The sequence below is a fragment of the Nuphar pumila genome, chromosome 8 (assembly GCF_984573655.1).
Source record: "Nuphar pumila chromosome 8, dmNupPumi1.hap1.1, whole genome shotgun sequence".
Lineage (NCBI taxonomy): Eukaryota > Viridiplantae > Streptophyta > Magnoliopsida > Nymphaeales > Nymphaeaceae > Nuphar > Nuphar pumila.
Window position 1 is genome coordinate 29,841,790 of NC_143256.1, and position 20,143 is coordinate 29,861,932.

General features: G+C 44.2%; 1 protein-coding gene across 2 annotated transcripts in view; it reads left to right on the forward strand.

Moving 5' to 3' along the window:
• SAC8 (SAC domain-containing protein 8) overlaps positions 1-20,143 on the forward strand; it is a 170,894-nt gene that overhangs the window by 134,620 nt on the left and 16,131 nt on the right. For both annotated transcript variants that reach the window (XM_090016125.1, XM_090016126.1), the window contains 2 exons: positions 1,401-1,499; positions 1,616-1,712. In XM_090016125.1, the coding sequence (XP_089872251.1) occupies positions 1,401-1,499; positions 1,616-1,712 (196 nt within the window). The remainder of the gene's footprint in view (positions 1-1,400; positions 1,500-1,615; positions 1,713-20,143) is intronic.

Sequence of the window (20,143 nt, forward strand, 5' to 3'; positions counted from 1 at the left end):
CGGAGGGTAAAATGGCGTGTCTAGGTGTCGACGTGTGTCGACACGGGTATGGAGGGCAAAATGGAGTGTCCAAGTACCATAGCATTGAGTTAGATCTATCAATGTGGGGAGGAAGAGATGGGAGATAAATAAACCACTGGGCATGGAGCTATTGCAAAACAGTTGAGTTTGTAAAGAGATTGCTTAAGTGTCATTTTTTTTTAGCTTGTAATCCATGATGGTTTTCATCTATTCAAATGTCATGTTGTGATCTAGTCAACTCTGTACCACAGTGTACCTATCCTTTGGAATAATTCTCGTACTGAGAATATTGTGTTCTATGCTATAAGAAATAGATAGAAGAAGAGGACAAGCAACAAAACCATTATCAAAGATCATCTTGGATTCTAAAGATAACATGTTTGATGAAGATGGCCCATCACTACTGCAACCGCTGCCAACTTTAAAAATCATATAAAGTTCTTGCGGCTATGAAGAAGCAACAAAGAGAAGTAAGAATGAAAATTTGAAGATTTACCTTCCAAAATTTTGGCAGAAGTTTAGTATTAAGGTGTTTAGAGTTTAGAAAATTGAAGTAATAGGATAGTAGATGAAATGATTTGTGTTCCATCAATTATTATCACCTTTCAGATTGGGCTTAAATGTCGATTTTGTTTTGCTTATATATAATTATTTGTTGAGCACTTTGTTGTATATTTATCGTGTTAAGCTTCATCATAATTTTTTTTATTACTTAAGTTTATGGTATGAAAATTTATGATTTTTACCATAGGTTACCATACATACTATTTTCTAGCAATTAGGAAGTGAGTTATGGTGCACATTTCACAACATTGCGAATAATTCTACAGTATTTATGGAGCTAAATTGAGCTGAACAGATGCTCATGCAAGCTACTACTACACTTTTTTAACAAAAAAATCACTGCACTGTTCCATCTCTTTAAACTGACTTCTTTGCTAATTTTTTGTGAACATTTCCTACATCCTTTTGTACTTGTTCAAGGTGCCTCTTTTCATTTATTGGTCAAGACATTATTTATGTTAGCTCATCTCTGTCTACATGTACTAAAAATAGTTTACAAAAGTGTTCCTTTTATCCAATGAATATACATTTAACAATGTTAACTTGATATGAGCAGACTTTCTGTGCTTCTGCACTGGCCTTCTTTAATTTTAGAAATCAAAAAATTTCTTTCTACTCCCCAGGTGTAAGAAATTTATTTTCTGGTATGCGAATGTCCTTTAGGTAATACAGTTTTCTATACATATTTTCCTTGTTTTTGTATGGCAGTAGTTCAACTTTCACATTTCATTCTTAGGTTTCATTGGTGCAGTGCATCATTAATAGAATAATTTATGTTTGGCTGCTTCTGACATTATTATGCGTATGTTTTTCAGGTATATTTCTTTTGATTTCCATCACAACTGTCAAAGAGAAAACCTTGACAATTTACAACTTCTATATGATCAAATCTTGGAGGACGTTGAGGACCAAGGGTAATATTGTTTAGCACCTTATGATTTAGGAGTGAAGTCGACAGATTGTGTCACATGGTTTATTATAGTTAATATAGATAACAGTAATATAATATGTCAATGTGCCAGCTGAGCAGATATTTCTTTGCAACTCCGGTGGAGATTATTGCAGAGCAAAAAGGCATTGTCAGGACCAATTGCATTGATTGTCTTGATCGTACAAATGTTACTCAGGTATGTTGTATAATTTTCCAGAAGCATTGCACAGGTTTCTACTAATGATACCATTCATAGTTTGCCACAGGGTTTCACTTATGATACTACAATGATTTTATGTTGCCGGACTACTTGCTTTATGTATCCAATTAATCTTCGAGTAAATAAAATCTATACTTACCCCACTGAGAATCTATGGACACTGGAAAATTATGGTGCTTCTCAAATCATGGAAATGCCATCATTCCACATCTTTTCTTATTAACCTCAGGCGGATCTGCCATGGTGGTATTCTACTGTTTTAGTTTGTTTTTTATTTTGTAAACCAAGGTTGGCAAGCATCTAAGAGGTTAATGACTGCATATATATATGAATATAATATTGGAAGAATGATGAGAAGAATATGCAAGAACAATATTTCTTTGCAGCTCCTGTGCATATATATGTCTGATTCCGACGATTCAATAACCAGTTCCTATTAAAAACATGTAGATCACATCATGAGGTTCTTTTGTCTAAAAAAACAAAAGGTAAAAAAAAATTGAAGTTTTCTATGTTGTTTATATATACAAATGATTGTAGCAAACATTGACCCTATATATATAATAGAGATAGATAGATAGATAGATAGAGAGACAGAGAGAGAGAGAGAGAGAGAGAGAGAGAGACAGAGAGAGAGAGAGAGAGAGATTGATTGGTTACTTCTAACGGTAGGACGGTGTGGATGGTCGCTCAATACTTTTTGTGGAATCTGGCCTTATAGATGTGATCTACAATATGTTTTTTAGTAGGAACTGCTAAGTCGATTACACATACAATTGATTTTAACCAATCTTTTCCCTATATATATATATATATATATATATATATATATCATTGTCACCAATATCTACAATATTTTGAAAATATCATGAGAAATATCGATATTAAAGGGAATATCTTGTGATATTTTCAAGATATCGCTAGAAGACAAAATAACGTGATATTATTGTGATAATATCATGATTTTTTGAAAAAAGAACTTTTTTTATATTTTGAGTTTGCATTTCCAGTTTTTTGTGTTTCTTTTATATTTTAAAACCTTTAAAATTTGTTTATTTATATTTTGGAAGAAAAATAATGCAAAACTTATCTTTTGTTGGTTATTATTTATATTTTTTTCAATTTTTTAAACTCGAGATTTTTTTCGAGAATTTTTAACTTTTGAATAGATCAGGATGTCATCAATAAACACAATGACGAACGAATCCAACCACAAATTGAAGACCCGATTCATTAAGTCCATAAACGCTGTAGGGGCATTGGTGAGTCCAAAAGATATCACTAAGAACTTGTAGTGCCCATATCTGGACCTGAACGCAGTTTTCAGGACATCCTCTGCCTTAATCCACAACTGATAGTAACCGGAACAAAGATCGATCTTAGAGAACACTTTTGTTGTACACAACTGGTCGAACAAGTCATCAATCCTGGGCAAAAGATATTTGTTCTTCACGGTTACCTCGTTCAGCATGCGGTAGTCTATGCAGAGTCGCATGAACCCCTTATTTTTCTTGACAAAAAGAATTGGTGCATCCCAAGGTGATACACTCGGCCTGATGAAACCCTTGTCAAGAAGTTTCTGTAGTTGCTTCTTCAGCTCAACCAGCTCTGCAGGTGCCATACGATACGGTGCGCGCAATACTGGTGTTGTGCCAGGCACTAGCTCGATCTAAAACTCGATCTCCCTGTGAGGCGAAAAACCCGACAAATCCTCTAAGAAGACATCCGAAAACTCATGAACCACGTCCAACTACTTTAAAGGTGTCGCTTGACTGTTCGTAGTGGACACACTAGCCAAGAACACCATACAACCCTGCTTGTGGTACTTGGAGATTTTATTGCCGAAACGATCTTCACCTCACTCAGAAGTCTACTAGTCATTTGAAATATTAGTGCAGACAAGTCGGGGCGCTCCAACAAAACCTTCTTCCCCCGGCACTGAAGAGTGACATTGTGTCTGGACAACTAGTCCATACCCAGAATGACATCGTAGAATGTCATGTTTAGTATGACAAGGTCGACGAATAACTCATGCCCCTCGATGACCACTAGAACTGCAGAAAGGTACTTCCCACAACGAGTAGACACACCCATGGGAAACAAAATGTCTAGAGTCTTTTCTAGGCTAGACGGAACGAGGTCGAGCAAACCCGCAAATGACGACGAAATAAATGAATGGGTAGCCTTCGAATCAAATATAACACGAGCAAGATGGTCAGCGACTACGAGTATACCTTTAATCAGATCGACCTGATCGCCCTACTCAGTAGCTGTGGCAGCGTAAACTCTCTCGTTCGTCTTCCGTTGAGGTCCTTGCTGCTGCTGCTGTGGTTGCTGACTACCCTGAGTCGTCGACTTGTTCAGGTAGTAAGTGTAATAACCGGAGAAAAAAATTTTAAGCTTGGATTCGGGTCGGATCCGGACTCAGACCCAATAGAGGCACCGCCTCTCGTGTCTTTTGAAGACAGCGAGGCAGGGGTTTCAAAGAGAACCCTCGCCCCCTTCTTCCTCTCTCGTTCTTTCTCCCCGATACCTCGCCACTCTCTCTCCTCTCTACCTCTCTTGTCTCTGTCCCGTGACGACCGAGCGCCGATGATGGAAGTCGCCGGCCACCACTTTCTCCCCTCCTCTCCCCTCTGCTTCGTCTCTCTCTCGCTGTCGCCTGCGATCGGAGACGCCGGCGATCGAAGCCGACAAGCAGCCTCTCAGCTCCGACGATCGTGCCAGTGACCTTCACCAGCGATAACCCTCGTTGGCGACACCTCTCTACTCGACGACCCCCAGGCTCGCTGCTGGCCACCTCCTTCCTTCTCTCTGTTGTGAAGGCGCCGACGACCTACCGCCACCGCCTTCCGCTCCGACGAACCCCAGGTACGCACCCACCTCCCCTCTTCTTTTCTTTTCCTTCCGCCTCCTCTTCTTCTTCTCCGTGAGGGGTCGACCGACAGGGGGGCAGAGCCCCCTGCCGTCGCCTCTCATCGGCAGGGGGTTACCCCCTGCCTTTCTCAGGATCGATCGACAGGGGGGCTGAGCCTCCTGTCGTCGGCAGGGGGACTTCCCCCCTGCCTCTCTCTTTGGGTCGACTGACAGGGGGGCAGAGCCCCCTGTCATCGCCTCTCGTCGGCAGGGGGACTCCCCCCTTGCCTCTCGCTCTGGGTCTACCAGGAGGGTGGTGTCGAGCACCCCTCCTGGTTTGTCTCCTCTTCGGAGGGACGACAGGGGCGAGGCCCTGTCGTTCGCCTGCTCCAGCAGGCCGGCAGGAACCAAGCCCCTGCCGCCCCCGCTCTCTTTTTCGGCAGGCGACAGGGCTGCCGCCTGCGTCGCTTCCTCTCAGGTAGAGGGCTCCCGAGGGAGGGCTCTCGGGTGGCCCTTGTGCTATGGTTGGCAGGGCCTCCTGCCTGCCTCTTGTTCAGGCAGGTCGGCAGGGGCCGAACCCCTGCCACCTCCTTTCTTCGGGTTCTCGGTAGGTTGGCAAGGGTCAAGCCCTTGCCACCTCCTTGAGTTCGGGAACGATAGCAGGGGCTGAGCCCTCTCGCCGTCTCCCTCTCTTTTTCTTTATTGGGTGGGCAGGGGTCGAGCCCCTGCCACCTCCCTATGTCTAGATAGGTCGGTAGGGGCCAGCCCCTGTCGTTTCCCTGCGTTTTGGTTGGCGGGGAGTGGTCGAGCCCCTCCCTGCTTGTTTATTGCGCAGGGAAAGGGTCGGCTCCCTCCCTGCTTTTCCGTGTTTCGCTGGGAAGGGGCCTAGACCCCCTTCCTCCCTCTATTGGTTAGGGGAGGGGTCGAGCCCCCTCCTTGCTCCCTCTTCCCTGGCATCAGGCAGGGGCTTCACCCCTTGCTTGTTTGCGAGTTCGTCAAGCAGGGACCAAGCCCTTGCCTCTTTGCTCTTTCGGCAGGCAGGGCGAAGCCTCGCTCGTTGTCTTCTTCGGGCAAGGGTGCGACCCCCTGCCTCCTCGTAGACCGCTGACAGTAGGTCAGCAGGGGCTCGTAGCCCCTGCCCTTGCTTCTTGCGCTTATAGCAGGTGCGCAAGGGCACGATTGTAACGCCCCAAAATTTCGACTTTCAAAGATTTAAAGTTTTAACTTCTAAAAACGACAGCGGAAGACATTTAGAAGGAGCACAAGTCAACAATCCTGGGTACGTTAGCTGAAAAACCATCATTCACATGAACAACAACTTAAATGAATTGAGGAAATAAGGCAATAGATTAAAAATCTGCAGTTTATTATAAAATGAGTATTTTCCCAAAGTTCAATAATCTAAAGAAAAACTCAAAAAGACTTAGAGCCAAGCTGCCAGCAGAAAGAAGATAAAATCTTGAGCCATGTTGCACCACGCCATCGGCCGCTTGAGAAGTCCTACTCATCACCTGCCCATAAAATGGGTCAGTTTCATAACAAACCAGTAGGTGCACGAATAGATAAGTAGAATGAAAATAAAGCAGGACATTCATGAGATAAGCAGTTATTATATTAACACAATCAATACAATTGTAATCTATTCTAACAAGTGTAATATGTGCAAAGAGCTATTGTTTGAAGCATTTCAAGCAGTGTAAATCTCAATCATCTACAACTATTCAAAAAGATATTCTTTAAGTTCTGATATTAACTAGCCTGTGGGTACGCACAAACGCAAAACGTAGAAACAGCTGAGACCGATCCGGGGGTTTATTATGTCAGGTGTTTTCATTAACCCGGATGACTGACTGAGTCCGCTCCTAAGGAGACGGTCAGTGACCAAGAGAGTAAATCCCCAAAGGCATTTGTGGCCCATGGATGCATCCAACTTCTGCAGAAGTACCTGGGAGTTACCACCTAGGATAGTTTATGGTAATCCCAATTCCCCTAACTCCGATGACTGGGGAAGCCGAGTCTTTTGCCCGTGGGGTGGTTGTTAACAACCTGTCCATCAGAGTTTTTGTACCATCCATCCTCTCCCTTAATGATCCGTGAAGGTCGAATGGGTACGACGGGGGTTTCTTAACCGCCGCCCCATCCTACATGCTCTGGTCTATTAGACCCACTCGAGCATCTTGCCTGTGAAGGCGAGTTGTCACCATTTATGTGATCTCAGCATTGTGCTAAATGCACGCATCGAGGTTGCTACAACCTCCTCATCCAACCATCGTAACACACATGGGACGTACTTGTCCAAAAGTACGATCGTACCTTCCTAGAGGTACGACTACGATGGGAGGGTAACAATATAATGTTTTATAATTCTTTTGGTTCATACATGACATGTATTGCTCTTTGAGCATTTGGCCTGTGGAGGCCGACATTATCTCATCTATATCAATAAAGTGTTGATTTCCCACTTCAAGGTACTCCATGACCTCTCGTCAAATTTATACCATGCCTGTCTTAAGGTTCGGTTACAATATCAATTGCAGTGGGTTTCTCTCCAGAAATGAGTCTATTCACAAAGTTTACATTACGTATGCAATTTCAAAAGAATAAGCATACAGAACAAACAATCACAAGTTAAGTAATCCTACAGGTAAGCAGGTATACCAATTAAACTCCTCGATTCTCTCTAGAATGAGTCTACCCATAGAGTTTACTCTAAGCATGTAGTTTCAAAAGAATCATAACGAGTAAAACACTAACTAGCAATTCATAAATTAAATACTTCTTCAGATAAGCAGGTATGTAAAATAACTATTCTATCTCAGGAGTCTTATTTTATTTTATTCATCCAAAATCCTCGTGCGACTTTCCCCTACCTCGGGATGTCGTGCAGTTGTGTGCGTCTACGAGTGTAGATGATACGAGGGTCGGGCCGCTGAGCGCGAACAGGACCCGTTGCGTAAATTTGCAAGAGTGTGAAACATTTAATTAAGCTAATCTAATTAATGGTGCGACGAGGGCATGGGTAGGATTAGGCGACAGGGACGAGCCACTGCCGAAAACAACAAGGCGGCAGGGGACCTCAGCCCCTTCCGACTGAACAATAAATAGCAGGGGCTTCGGCCCTTGCCTGCCAAAATAGCGAATGGCAGGGGCCTCGACCCCTGCCTGACAAGGAAGCGAAGGGCAGGGCCTCTGCCCTTGCCAAACAAGGTCACTCATGGCAGGGGCCTCGGCCCCTACCTGACAAAACAGTCGACAGGGGCCTCGGCCCCTTTCTCACGAAGGTAACAAGTGGCAGGGACCCTGGTCCCTGCATGCCAGCTCAGAATGGCAGGGGTCTCGGCCCCTGCCAGACAGAATAATGAAGGGCATCAGCCCCTACCTCGCAGAACAGAGAACGGCAGGTGCCTCGTCCCCCTTGCCTGATGAACAGGGAATGGCAGGGGCCTCGGCCCCTGCCTGGCACAAAAATGAATGGCAGGGGCCTTGGCCCCTCCCTGACAAAAATAGAGAATGGTAGGGGCCCCAGCCCCTGCCTGACGAATCAAGGGACGGCAGGGGCTTTGGTCCCTGCCTGAAGAACCAACAAATGGCAGGGGCCTCGACCCCTGCCTGACGAATTCACGGAGCCGCAGGGGGTGACTGGCCCCCCTGCCGGCTCTCCAACGACCCCAATGGGGAGGCGAAGATCGGTACGGGGGTGACAGGGGGACAAGCCCCTGCGTGCTGAGAATCAAGGGGCAGCAGGGGGATATCCCTTGCCCTCCCAGAAGCCAAGAGGCGGCAGGGGGCGAGCCCCTGCCAGCCCAACAAAACAAAGGGCGACAGGGGCATCGCCCCTGCCAGCCGAGATAGGAAGGCGGCAGGGGCATTACCCCTGCGTGCCAAAACCCTAGAGGCAGCTGGGGGCGAGCCCCTGCCTGCCGGGAAACAGGAAACGGCAGGGGCATTGCCCCTGCCTACCGGGGATCAAGAGGCGGCAGGGGGGGCTAACCCCTGTCAGAGAGAGAGAGAGAGAGCTCAGGACGAGGGTGACAGGGGGCAACCGACCTCCCGTCGGTTTTCCTATCACCCACAGGGGTGAGGGGGGTGTCGCAGGGGCCATTGGTCCCCTGCCGGCACTCTGGCGCACCCCCAGAGGGAAGAGGGGACGACAGGGGCCTCGTAGGCCACCTGTCGAGCCTCCGAAGAGCACAGGAGAGGCGGGAGGGCGCGGCAGGGGCCGTGCGCCGCCTGTCGGCCTCCCGGCGAGGTGAGAGAGAGGGGGGTGAGGAGGAGAAGAGGGAGGAGGAGAAGGAGAATGGCATACCTGGGAGGCGGTGGCCGGCGTCGGCGTGGGTCGCAACGACGGTGCTGGTGGCGAGCGCAGGGAAGGGGAAGGTCGGCGCGATGGGGGCGAAAGCTGTGTGCCTCCCCTTGCCCTCCTGCAGAGCTTTTAAAGGCCCCAGGGGGGGGGGGGATGAATAGGGAAACCCCGATGGGTTTCCCCTTATCTCCCCGAAAACGCAGGTGGAGGGGGGGGGGGGGTGTTGCGGCGCTCGGGAAGAGGATTTAAAATCCTCTTCCTGAGTCGGGTTATTAAAACCCTAATGAAGAGGGGCCCGGACCCGACCCGGCCCGGGTCCAATACAATTTTTTTTTAAATGTGGGTTTTACAACGATGCCCCTGCCTTTGCTTCCCTTACGTCAGGACGACGACAGTGCCCCTGACCTTCTATTTTTGGTATTAACTTGCTAAGATCATTACTTTTGCAGTTTGTGCGACGGATTCTGCTCGCGCTCTGCGACCCGAGCCGTCCATCGCTTACACTCGTAGACGCCAGAAAGCTTGCAACTCTCAAAGGTAGGGGAAGATTGCACATAAGACTTGGACAATTGAATTGAGTTCAATTAAGTAAAAAGGACAATTAAATAAATATATATCATATATATATCATATATATTTATACGAGTACACATTTAACTCAAGGACGCAGTTTCGCGATCCTTGTCCTTTACTTTGCCGTCGCACATCGCGCAAAGGTTCTGCGTTGCACTCCTGCTTACAACCTTTACTTTGCTGTCGCGCATCGCGCAAAGGTTTTGCGTTGCACTCCTGCTTACCTTTACTTTGCCGTCGCGCATCGTGCATCGCGCAAAGGTTTTGCGTTGCACTCCTGCTTACAGTTCTTTACTTTGTCGTCGCGCATCACACAAAGGTTCTGCGTTGCACTCCTGGTTACAGTCTTTACTTTGCCGTCGCGCTTTGCGCCCAGGCTCTTGCTTTTGCATATGTGTTGTTACTGCCTTGCTATTGCAGATGACGCTCAGGTTTTCACTCATTGCATACGCGTTTGAGGCATCCTTGTGGAGGATGCAAGAGACATCTACCACTCTCCCTTTTGCGACAAGAGTTCAGTCGGGAGCGAGCGATACATCCTCGTCTAAGGAGAGGGATACCTTGCAAGGATCCTGACTCTTCGAGTATGCAGTCCTGCAGACGAGTTGGGGTTCAAGCGAACTACTTAGCAGGGGTTCTGTTGAGAAACCTGTATCCCGTCTATCGAGACTGGTATCGAGTCATGCGAGGCATGTAGATACCCCGATAGCGGATGAGATTCTAGAAAATCGCATGCATAATGTTGGCACAAGGTACTGTTGTTTCAAAAGATAAAGAATATCAAAGTATAGTTGATAAACATTACATCTTTGTGAAACACTCCTTCTGAGGCTTCTATTGAGGAGCTATACCCCCTTCATCCTAGAGTACTTGTAGTCGTACACAACACGTCTAGTACTACGATGATCGGATGAGACAGTCGTGCGACCTCGAACAATGCTAAATGCACAATGTTGTAATCACATAAATGGCCTCACATTCGCCTTCACAGGCAAGATGCTCGAGTGGTTTAAAGACCACAACATAGGATGGGTCGTTAGTTAAGCAACCCCTAACGCACCTATTTGCTTCTGGTTGTTCTGTCTAGGGAGAGGACAGAGCGGTATAAAACTTCAATGGACATGTTGTTAACAACCACTCCACGGGCAATGATCCGGCCTCCTCAGTCATTGGAGTTAAGGGGAAAGGGGCTACAATAGTTAGCTCAACACTTTTGCAGAGGTTGGATGCATTCGTGGCACTGCTTATCAGCCTCTAGGGAATCCTCTCTTGGCTAAAGCCGTCCCCTTTGGAGCGGTCTCAACTAGCTATTCAGGTTATTGAAAATACATAGAATAACAGACGCCCGAACTAGTCTCAGTTGTTTCTACGTTTTGCCTGCGCGTACCCGCAGGCCAATAATATTGAAACATAAAGTCTGTTCACACTGGTTGATTGCTCGCTTGCTCGATAGTTCAGTATGCTACTCGTTGAGCTATGCACGCTTGTCAAGGCGTTATTCCATTTGGTTAAACTGCTTACGCAGTTCTTTGCTGAGTAATAACTAGCTTCTCATACTAGTTAAGTACTTATAATAATAGCATTATGCCAGTTGCTACATATTAGCATGTGACTTGCTTTACCCCTTGGTCGAACTGCTTGGTGCTTGTTGTAACGTAGCACTTGTTGGCTTGTATCTCTTATGATTGATGTGATTGCATACAACTCGTAATCTACGAACTGGTGGCAAGTAAGATTGATGTGGCCGCTTGTCTTATAAGCTGCTTACATATTGTGATATAACTGCTGTCGTATGATTGCTTATCGTGTATAGCTTATGAATGACTTGCGATGCAATGGTTTATGCCTTACGATTAATTTAATTACTTGCTGATGGACTGAGTCATATTATGGTAATTATATGTATTACGAGCATTGCTATGAGTGCTTGTCTTATTCAGTCATTTTGTTTGGCTGTCAGATAGAGTTAGTTACTCTTCGCCTATAGAATCAACTAGATTGCCATATCTGCGTGTTCTCATGTGTCGTTTACGCATGCTTTGAGGTCCTATTTGAGGATTGTAATAGTGGCTATCGACCATGAGAGCGGTCATTTGCGTTGATGCATGTATCACAATGATTTTCATTGGCTAGGGCTTTTGTTGGGGACCGGCTTTCCAAAGGTCTCGTTGTGAGGGTATGTATGATCAAGACTAGGTGACCCGGCTAGAGTGGTAGATTCTCTGTGAGGATGTACACTGTCCATGAACGGGTAGCCGCGAAGACGGTGAACTCCTATGAGGAAGTGTATGGTCCAAGACCAGGTATACCATCTAGGGCGGTAATTCCTTGTGAGGTTGTACATTTTCCAGATCGGGTAATCCGGCTAGAGCGGTAGAATCTCTGTGAGGATGTACACTGTACACGAACGAGTAGCCGCGAAGACGGTGAACTCCTGCGAGGAAGTGTATGGTTCAAGATCAGATTTACCCTCTAGGGCGGTAATTCCTTGTCAGGTCGTATATCTCCCGGATCGAGCGATCCGACGTGGATCTTGTGTTTTTGCTTACCATGAAAAGTTGTGGTGAGCTGTGATGATCTTCTGAGATTGTTGTTGAGATTAAGAGGTTTTAAGTTTAAGTTTTCTTAGATTAGAGGTTATTTGATATTTTAATTTAATGAGGGACTTATCTGTAATTTCTCCTTTTGGCCTCTCTCTATTTAACATAGAGATTAGCCCTAATAACAGTTAATGTGTTCTCTTATTTTTGCAGTCGTCTCTCTCTCTCTCTATCTATATATATATATATATATATATATATACCTAGGTGTCTGCGCATCTCATCTACCTTCTACATGGTATCAAAGCTAGGTATCTCAAGAGCATGATCAATAGTGATTGATCTACACCAACGAAAACAAATATTGAAATCAGGTTTGCTGTTTTTTTTTTATGTGTAAGATCTGATAACAGATCTGGGATTTGACCAAGGTCATGACCCAGATCTGTCATCAGATCTAAGGGAGCAGATGTGGATGCGTGTCTTTGGTCTGGTAGCCGTAACCCTTGAGCTCCTCAGTTTTGGATTTTTTTTCTGCCGTGATTTCCTGCTGTTTGGGAGCAGCGACAATCTCATTTCCTGTGTTGTTGCTCGTGATCGAGATATGATTGATTTGTTTAACCGTGCCCTAAAGAACTGATATTCTTGTTGGGTGTCGAGCTTTATATGTCTGGGAGCAGCAACTGTCGTGATTCCTTTTCTGCGTCTGCATATTATTGTTGGTCGTGATTCCCTAGATTTTAGTTGGTTGTTTTATTTCAGTTAGTTGTTTTATTTCAGAATATGGATTTCAACAGTCACGATTCCCTGCTGTGTTGTGTTTTTTTTTTAACATGTGTGCTGTGAAAGAAGCATGTTAGTATCAGTTGTCTTTCTGTCGTGGAAACGGTAGGCGTGATTCTCTGATGCGTGATGGTAACACACGCTATTCCCTGTGTCGCTTGAAACCTGTCCAGATTCTATCTCTGGTGTGGAAAACTGTGTAGTCGTGGACTTGCCTGACGCGTGCTTATAAAACTTGCTGTTCAAGTGAGTGAATCTGATTTTTTTTTTTGCAGCTGAAATAGAATCAAATCTTCAGTATGGCTGAAACTTCGAAATGTGATTCCAAAATTGAAAATATTGGGGAGTATAAGGCTTTTGCCAATCCCTTCTCGTACGGCTCTTTTGTAAGGTTGAATGAAACTAATTATGCCAGGTGGTCCAAAACTTTTATGATGTCGGTATCTGGACATCGTAGAAAACATATTTTGTTGGAAGACGAACCCACTGAAAAAATGAAAAAATATGTTACTTGGGATGAAGATAATGACATAGTTATGTCATGGATCATGAATAGTGTTGAACCCCATATTGCAGATGGTTTAATTTACTATAATACAGCCAAACAGATGTGGGACAATCTTCGAGATACGTACTCACAAGAGACTAATGTGAGTCGTATCCTGCAAGTCGAACATGAGATATATAATTTACAACAGGGAGATCAGACCTTGGCCCAGTACTATGCCTCTATCAAAGCTGCGTTTGAAAGACTCAATGCTCACAGGCCTCTTTATTGCTTGAAGCAAAAGGATCATCAAGAACAGACTATGGTTGCTCGGTTTCTTACAGGTCTATCTTCAAAATTCTCTGTTGCAAAAGTCCAAATGTTGACTGGATCAGATGTACCTACTCTTGTTGATGCATACAATCGTCTGAGTAGGCTTGCAATCTCTCTTCCACAATCTCAGCATGTGACTCAGTCATCTGCTCTAGTTGTTTCATCTGGTTATGGGCGTGGAAATATTCAGAATATCAGAGGACGAGGTCGTGGACGAGGTATGGGAGGCAGAGGAAAACTTCAATGTACATTCTGTGGAAAATCTGGACATTTAGAAGATCGTTGCTGGGATAAGCATGGTCGGCCAACCACTTCTTCATCAAAGCCATATGCTCCTAAAGCAAATGTTACTACACTAGAGGCAACAAATGTACATGATAATATCTCTGCAAGTGACAATATCATCCTCAGTCGAGTTGAATATGATGAGCTGATAGCTCTTCGCCCCTTGAGTTCCGCCCCTCCTGTAGCCGGTGTTGCCTACTCAACAGGGAATCATCTTCATCCGAATGACAGTAAGTGGATTATTGACTCTGGTGCATCCAGACACTTGTGTGGAAATTCACTTGTTTTTTCAGATCTAAAGGATATTACTGTTCATCGAGGAGTCTCATTAGCTTATGGGAGTTCCTCACCGGTTGTTGGTCAGGGAAACATTTCTATATCCTCCTCCTTACAGTTGAAAAATGTTCTTTATGCTCCCAATTTTCCTCAAAGTTTACTCTCTGTTAGCTGCCTTACAAAAGAATTAAACTGTAGAGTGATATTTGATCCGATGGGTTGTCATTTTCAGGATTTGCTGACGGGGAAGAAGATTGGTGGAGGCTATGAAGAAAATGGAGTCTACTACCTACATCATCCAGTGGGGACTGTTCATGCTGTAGTGGAACACTCATCCAGTCCTGTTCAGTGGCATCGGCGTCTTGGTCATCCTTCATTGTCAAAGCTTCGGTCTGTCTTTCCTCAAATTCCTTCCACTACATCATTTCAGTGTGAAGCATGTCAGTTGGGCAAGCATCATCGAAGTTTGTTCCCTTCAAGTCAGAGTCAGTCTAGTCATAAAGTCTTTGAACTTCTTCATGCAGATGTATGGGGTCCTAGTAAGATTCCTACTAGGATTCAGTGTCGATATTATCTTGTTATTGTTGATGACTTCTCTAAGTTGTCATGGGTGTTTTTAATAAAAGAACGATCTGAAGTTTCAAGTATTATCAAATCCTTAATTCTTGAAATAAAAACTCAGTTTGAATCTATTGTCAAGATTGTTCGCACTGATAATGCTCTTGAGTTTAAATCAAAACTTCTGTTACAATTTTACCAAGATCATGGCATTCAACCCCAAACTTCCTGTGCCTATTCATCTCAACAAAATGGGGTGGCTGAGCGAAAACATCGGCACCTGCTTGATGTTGCCAGGACCATTATGATTCAATCCAATGTTCCTACGTTATATTGGGGTGATGCGATTACCACTGCTTGTTATCTGATCAACTGCATGCCTTCATCTTCTGTGGGTGATCAAATTCCATTACATATCCTAAAACCTAATGCCCCACTCTTCTCTTTCTCACCAAAAATATTTGGATGTGTTTGTTTTGTACACAAACTTGGTCTTGACCGTGATAAATTATCTGCTCACGCTACAAAATGCATATTTATAGGTTATCCAAAAAATCAAAAGGGATATCGATGTTATGATCCTATTTCTCGTCGAGAGTATGTCAGTGCGGATGTATCTTTCTTGGAATCCACTCCATATTTCTCTAGTATCGGTTCCCCGCTGCAGGTTGGTGCAGTTGACCCTTTTCCTTTACCTATACCTCCTTTTCCTTTGGAATCTCTGCCCTTGGTACCGAACCAAACTTCATCCTCTTCGCGATTTAATAATCCTCCATTGGTATATGTACGTAGAGCTCCACCTCTGCCCGTGCCTCCATCCTCTTCTTCTCCTGAGGTAAGTACTACTGACAATAGTGATCTTCATGATGATGATAACAGGCCTATTGCTCTACTCAAGGGGACACGACAGTGTACCTTATATCCCATATCTCATTTTGTCTCCGATGTCAGAATTGGAAATCAGATGAAAAAATTTATTTCAGCCTTATTTGCTGAAACGATTCCTCTGAACTATCAACAAGCAGAGCTAGATAACCGCTGGAAGCTGGCTATGCAAGAAGAAATTGATGCTTTAGTGTCTCAGCATACATGGTATTTAGTTGATTCCCCAGTAGATGCTGACATTGTTGGATGCAAATGGGTATATACAATAAAGTACAAATCAGATGGATCTATTGAACGGTACAAGGCAAGATTAGTAGCAAAAGGATATACTCAGACATATGGTATTGATTTCTTTGAAACCTTTTCTCCTGTTGCACGGATGAGCACCATTCGTCTTGTTCTCTGAGTAGCTGTTCATCATGGTTGGAGCTTATGTCAATTAGATGTGAAGAATGCGTTTCTATATGGGGATCTATCTGAAACAGTTTACATGAAACAACCTCGAGGGAGAGTGTTAGAAGGTGTGTAGATTGAAAAAGGCGATTTATGGCTTGAAACAAAGTCCTCGTGCATGGTTTCAAAAGCTGTTTGAAGTGATGTCACGCTTTGGCTTCAACAGTTCAGCTGCATATCATACACTATTTATCAAGAAAACTAACTCAGGCATAGTTGTTATGGTGGTATATGTAGATGACATCATTCTTACAGGAGACGATGTGAAAAATATTGAAGCCACAAAGGCTCATCTTCAAAAACACTTTGTTACAAAAGACCTTGGTTCACTTAGATATTTTCTGGGTATAGAAGTTGCCAGGAACCGTGAAGGGATGGTTTTGTCTCAACGGAAGTATGTTCTTGACTTATTAAAGGAAACGGGAATGTTGGGAGCTAAACCAGCAAATATTCCCATGGACCATAAAGTTCAGTTGTTTGAAGAAGGGTCAAAACCGGTTGATAGCAAAAGCTATCTCTCACTAGTAGGGAAGCTACTGTATGTAACTGTTACCAGGCCGGATATTGCTTTAGCAGTAAGCAAAGTTAGCCAGTTTATGGACAAACCAACTGAGGTACACTGGAATGCATCTATAATGATTCTCTGGAAAAGGGTTATTATTCAAGAAAGGTGGAAATCTGGAGATAGTGGCCTATTCTGATGCTGACTATGCAGGATCTATAGTGGATAAAAAATCTACCACAGGATTCTGTGTGTTTCTCGGAGACAACCTGATTTCATGGAGAAGTAAGAAGCAAAATGTGGTTTCTAGATCGAGTGCAGAATCAGAATATAGGGCTATGACCCAAACAACTGCTGAATTGATGTGGGTCCGTACTGTTCTTCATGACCTTCAGGTGAAGGTTTCCTCTCCTATGACCATGATGTGTGATAACAAGGCTGCCACATATATAGCGAACAATCCTGTCTTTCATGAGAGAACAAAGCACATTGAGGTTGATTGCCACTATGTAAGAGATATGGTTCAAGCTGGTTATATCTCTACCAAATATCTAAAGTCGGAGGACGAAGTTGCAGATATATTTACAAAGCCTCTTGCTAGACCAAATTTCTCAAAATGTTGTGACAAGCTGAGCATGATTGATATCTATGCTCCAGCTTGAGGGGGAGTGTTGAGATTAAGAGGTTTTAAGTTTAAGTTTTCTTAGATTAGAGGTTATTTGATATTTTAATTTAATGAAGGACTTATCTGTAATTTCTCCTTTTGGCCTCTCTCTATTTAACATAGAGATTAGCCCTAATAACAGTTAACGTGTTCTCTTATTTTTGCAGCCGTCTCTCTCTCTTTCTCTCTACCTAGGTGTCTGCGCATCTCATCTACCTTCTACAATTGTTTGAGATAACCACTTACGAATCTATAGTTTTGGCTTTCTGCTTTATCATGATTACATGCTGATCCCTGATGTGAGAATCAGATTTTTAGCGATTTTAGAATTTTGGACCTTCTACGGAAGGGTGGGCTTTTCTGAGAAAGTATGACACCTTAGTGAGTCATAATCGGTGACAGTTGGCCCCGTAAGGCCTTGAGAGATGAGAATAGTTTAAGGTGGTTCAGGACAAGCGTTTGTTAGAAGTAGTGAGGGCGATAAACGATGACTTGATAATGATTAGATGCAGAAACCTCGTTCTAGGAATGAGAACAAGCTAGTTGCGTGGTGGTTCACAGCCTACAATCAATTGAATCGTATGCTGCGTTTGTCAGTTGCACTGCTTACTTGCTTTGAACTACTTGCGCATTTGCACTACTTACGCGTTTGCACTGCTTATTCGCTTGCACTACTTACTCGCTTGCACTACTTATCCGTTTGTACTGCTTACCTGTTTAACTGCATATCTGCTTTTAACTGCATAATCTGCTGAATTAAACGTACTTAATTCAGTTTCCTGTAGTCTCTTTTGTGCACCTACTAGTTTTTCGCGAAAGTAACCCATTCTATGGGTACATGTGATGATTAGGTACACCACGGGAGATGGCGCGATTGCAAAATAGCTTCAAGACTTCTTCTTTCTGCTTTTAGCTCGCGTGCTGGACGTTTTGGGTTTGTAGCGGATTTTTCTTGGGATATCCGAATTTGTGAGTTTTGGTTCTTTTAGCTAACGTGCCCAAAGTTGTCAGTTTGCCTTCTGTATTAACAAAAGAATAGTCTTCCACTGATTTCATAAACAAACTCTGAAGGAAAAAGATTTTTCCTAGTCTCTTGCCTGTTTTCTGAAAGGTTTGCAAGTTTGAAATTTTGGGGCGTTACAGTAAGAGGCGATGTGTTCGTTGCTGACACTGGTAGCAGACCCCCTTAAAGAGCAGACAAGAGCCCTGAGGATGGCTCTTGTTTCACCTCCGACACACGGTCTGAGCCTTCCCCTGTTGCTGCCTCTACTGGGCCCCCTGATGGTTCCCCAGTTGGGTCCTCTGTCTCTTCGGCTTACCCCTCTGCGCCTTGCCGCCCGCAGGTGGGTTCTTCCTCGCATATCGATGCCGCTCACGTTGCCTCCCTTCTTCTGCGATCCGCTCTTGACAACTCTCACTCCTCGTTCGGGATGGATGCAAACTCTATCGCATCACTGAACGAGGTGGGACGGCTCGTCATCATGCGAACTCGAAGGCTGTCATTCAAACCACGAACATACTTCGTTGCCCTCGCCTTATCGTCAGCGAATAGGTTCGGGCAATAGCACTCTAAACTCCGAAATTTGGTGGTGTAGTCCACCAAACTCATGTTTTCCTTAACCAACTCGAGAAACTGCTGCTGCATGCACTCTCGGCCGAAGGATGGAAAATATGCATTCAGGAACTCCCCTCTGAACGTCTCCCAAGGAATATCTTCCACACTAGCATACTTCTATCAGATTTGATATCTGGTACAGCCTTCACAGGAAACAGGGAGAGAGAGAAAGAGAGAGAGATTGAGAGAGAGAGAGAGAGAGAGAGAGATACGCAAAGGCTGGGGTGGCACACAATGCTCGACCTCCAAAACCCTAAACCTTATAAAAGTAAAGAGGTATACATATTACAAGTATGCCATTAATGAGCCTATTTATCATGTGTTTCATATAATATGCGTATGGATCTGGATCCAGATCCATACGCATATGCAAACTGTATTCTAACACCCTCCCTCAAGTTGTACGTGATTTTGGAGCATGTACAACTTGCTCTTTAATAGCCAAAATTGACGTCCTGTCAATCCCTTGGTAAACAGGTCTGCCACTTGATCTTCTATACGAACATGACGTAGTTCTATCTCCTTCATCTCGACTTTCTGCCGTATGAAATGTTGATCAATCTCAATGTGCTTCGTTCTGCTATGCTGGATAGGATTACATGCAATGTTTATTGCGCTTTGATTGTCACATAAAAGAAATGATCGAATAATTGTCTCCCCAAGATCACTCAATAAGTGTCTAATCCATGTGGCTTCTGCCGTGCCTGCAGCCATCGATCTGTATTCAGCCTCTGTACTCGTGCGTACCACTGCCTTTTGTTTTCTGCTGCTCCAGGACACTAAATTGTGCCCAATATAAACACAATATCCAGAGACAGATCGTCTCTCATCTGGATCCCCTGCCCAATCTGCGTCTGTATAAGTAATGAGTGCATGGCCTCTATGCAGATCATCGTTCTTGCGATAAACAAGTCCATCTCCTATAGTTCCTTTTAAATAGCGTAGAATGCGCTTCACAGCTTCCATATGACCCTCTGTTGGAGCATGCATAAACTGGGATACCTGATTGACAGCATAAACTATATCAGGTCTGGTAAAGGTCAAGTACTGTAACATCCCCACGAGACTTCTATACGTTGTAGGGTTGACACAAAGATGACCATCTTCAGAGCTCAGTCTTTGATGTAATACACTAGGAGTGCTGACTGGTTTGCAATTCGTCATCCCGGCTCTTTCAAGAAGGTCAAGAGTGTATTTTTGTTGCATGAGTGTCAATGTGTTTTGTTGTCTGTCAACTTCCACACCAAGAAAGTACCGCAACTCCCCTAAATCTTTCATCTTGAAAGTTTTCATT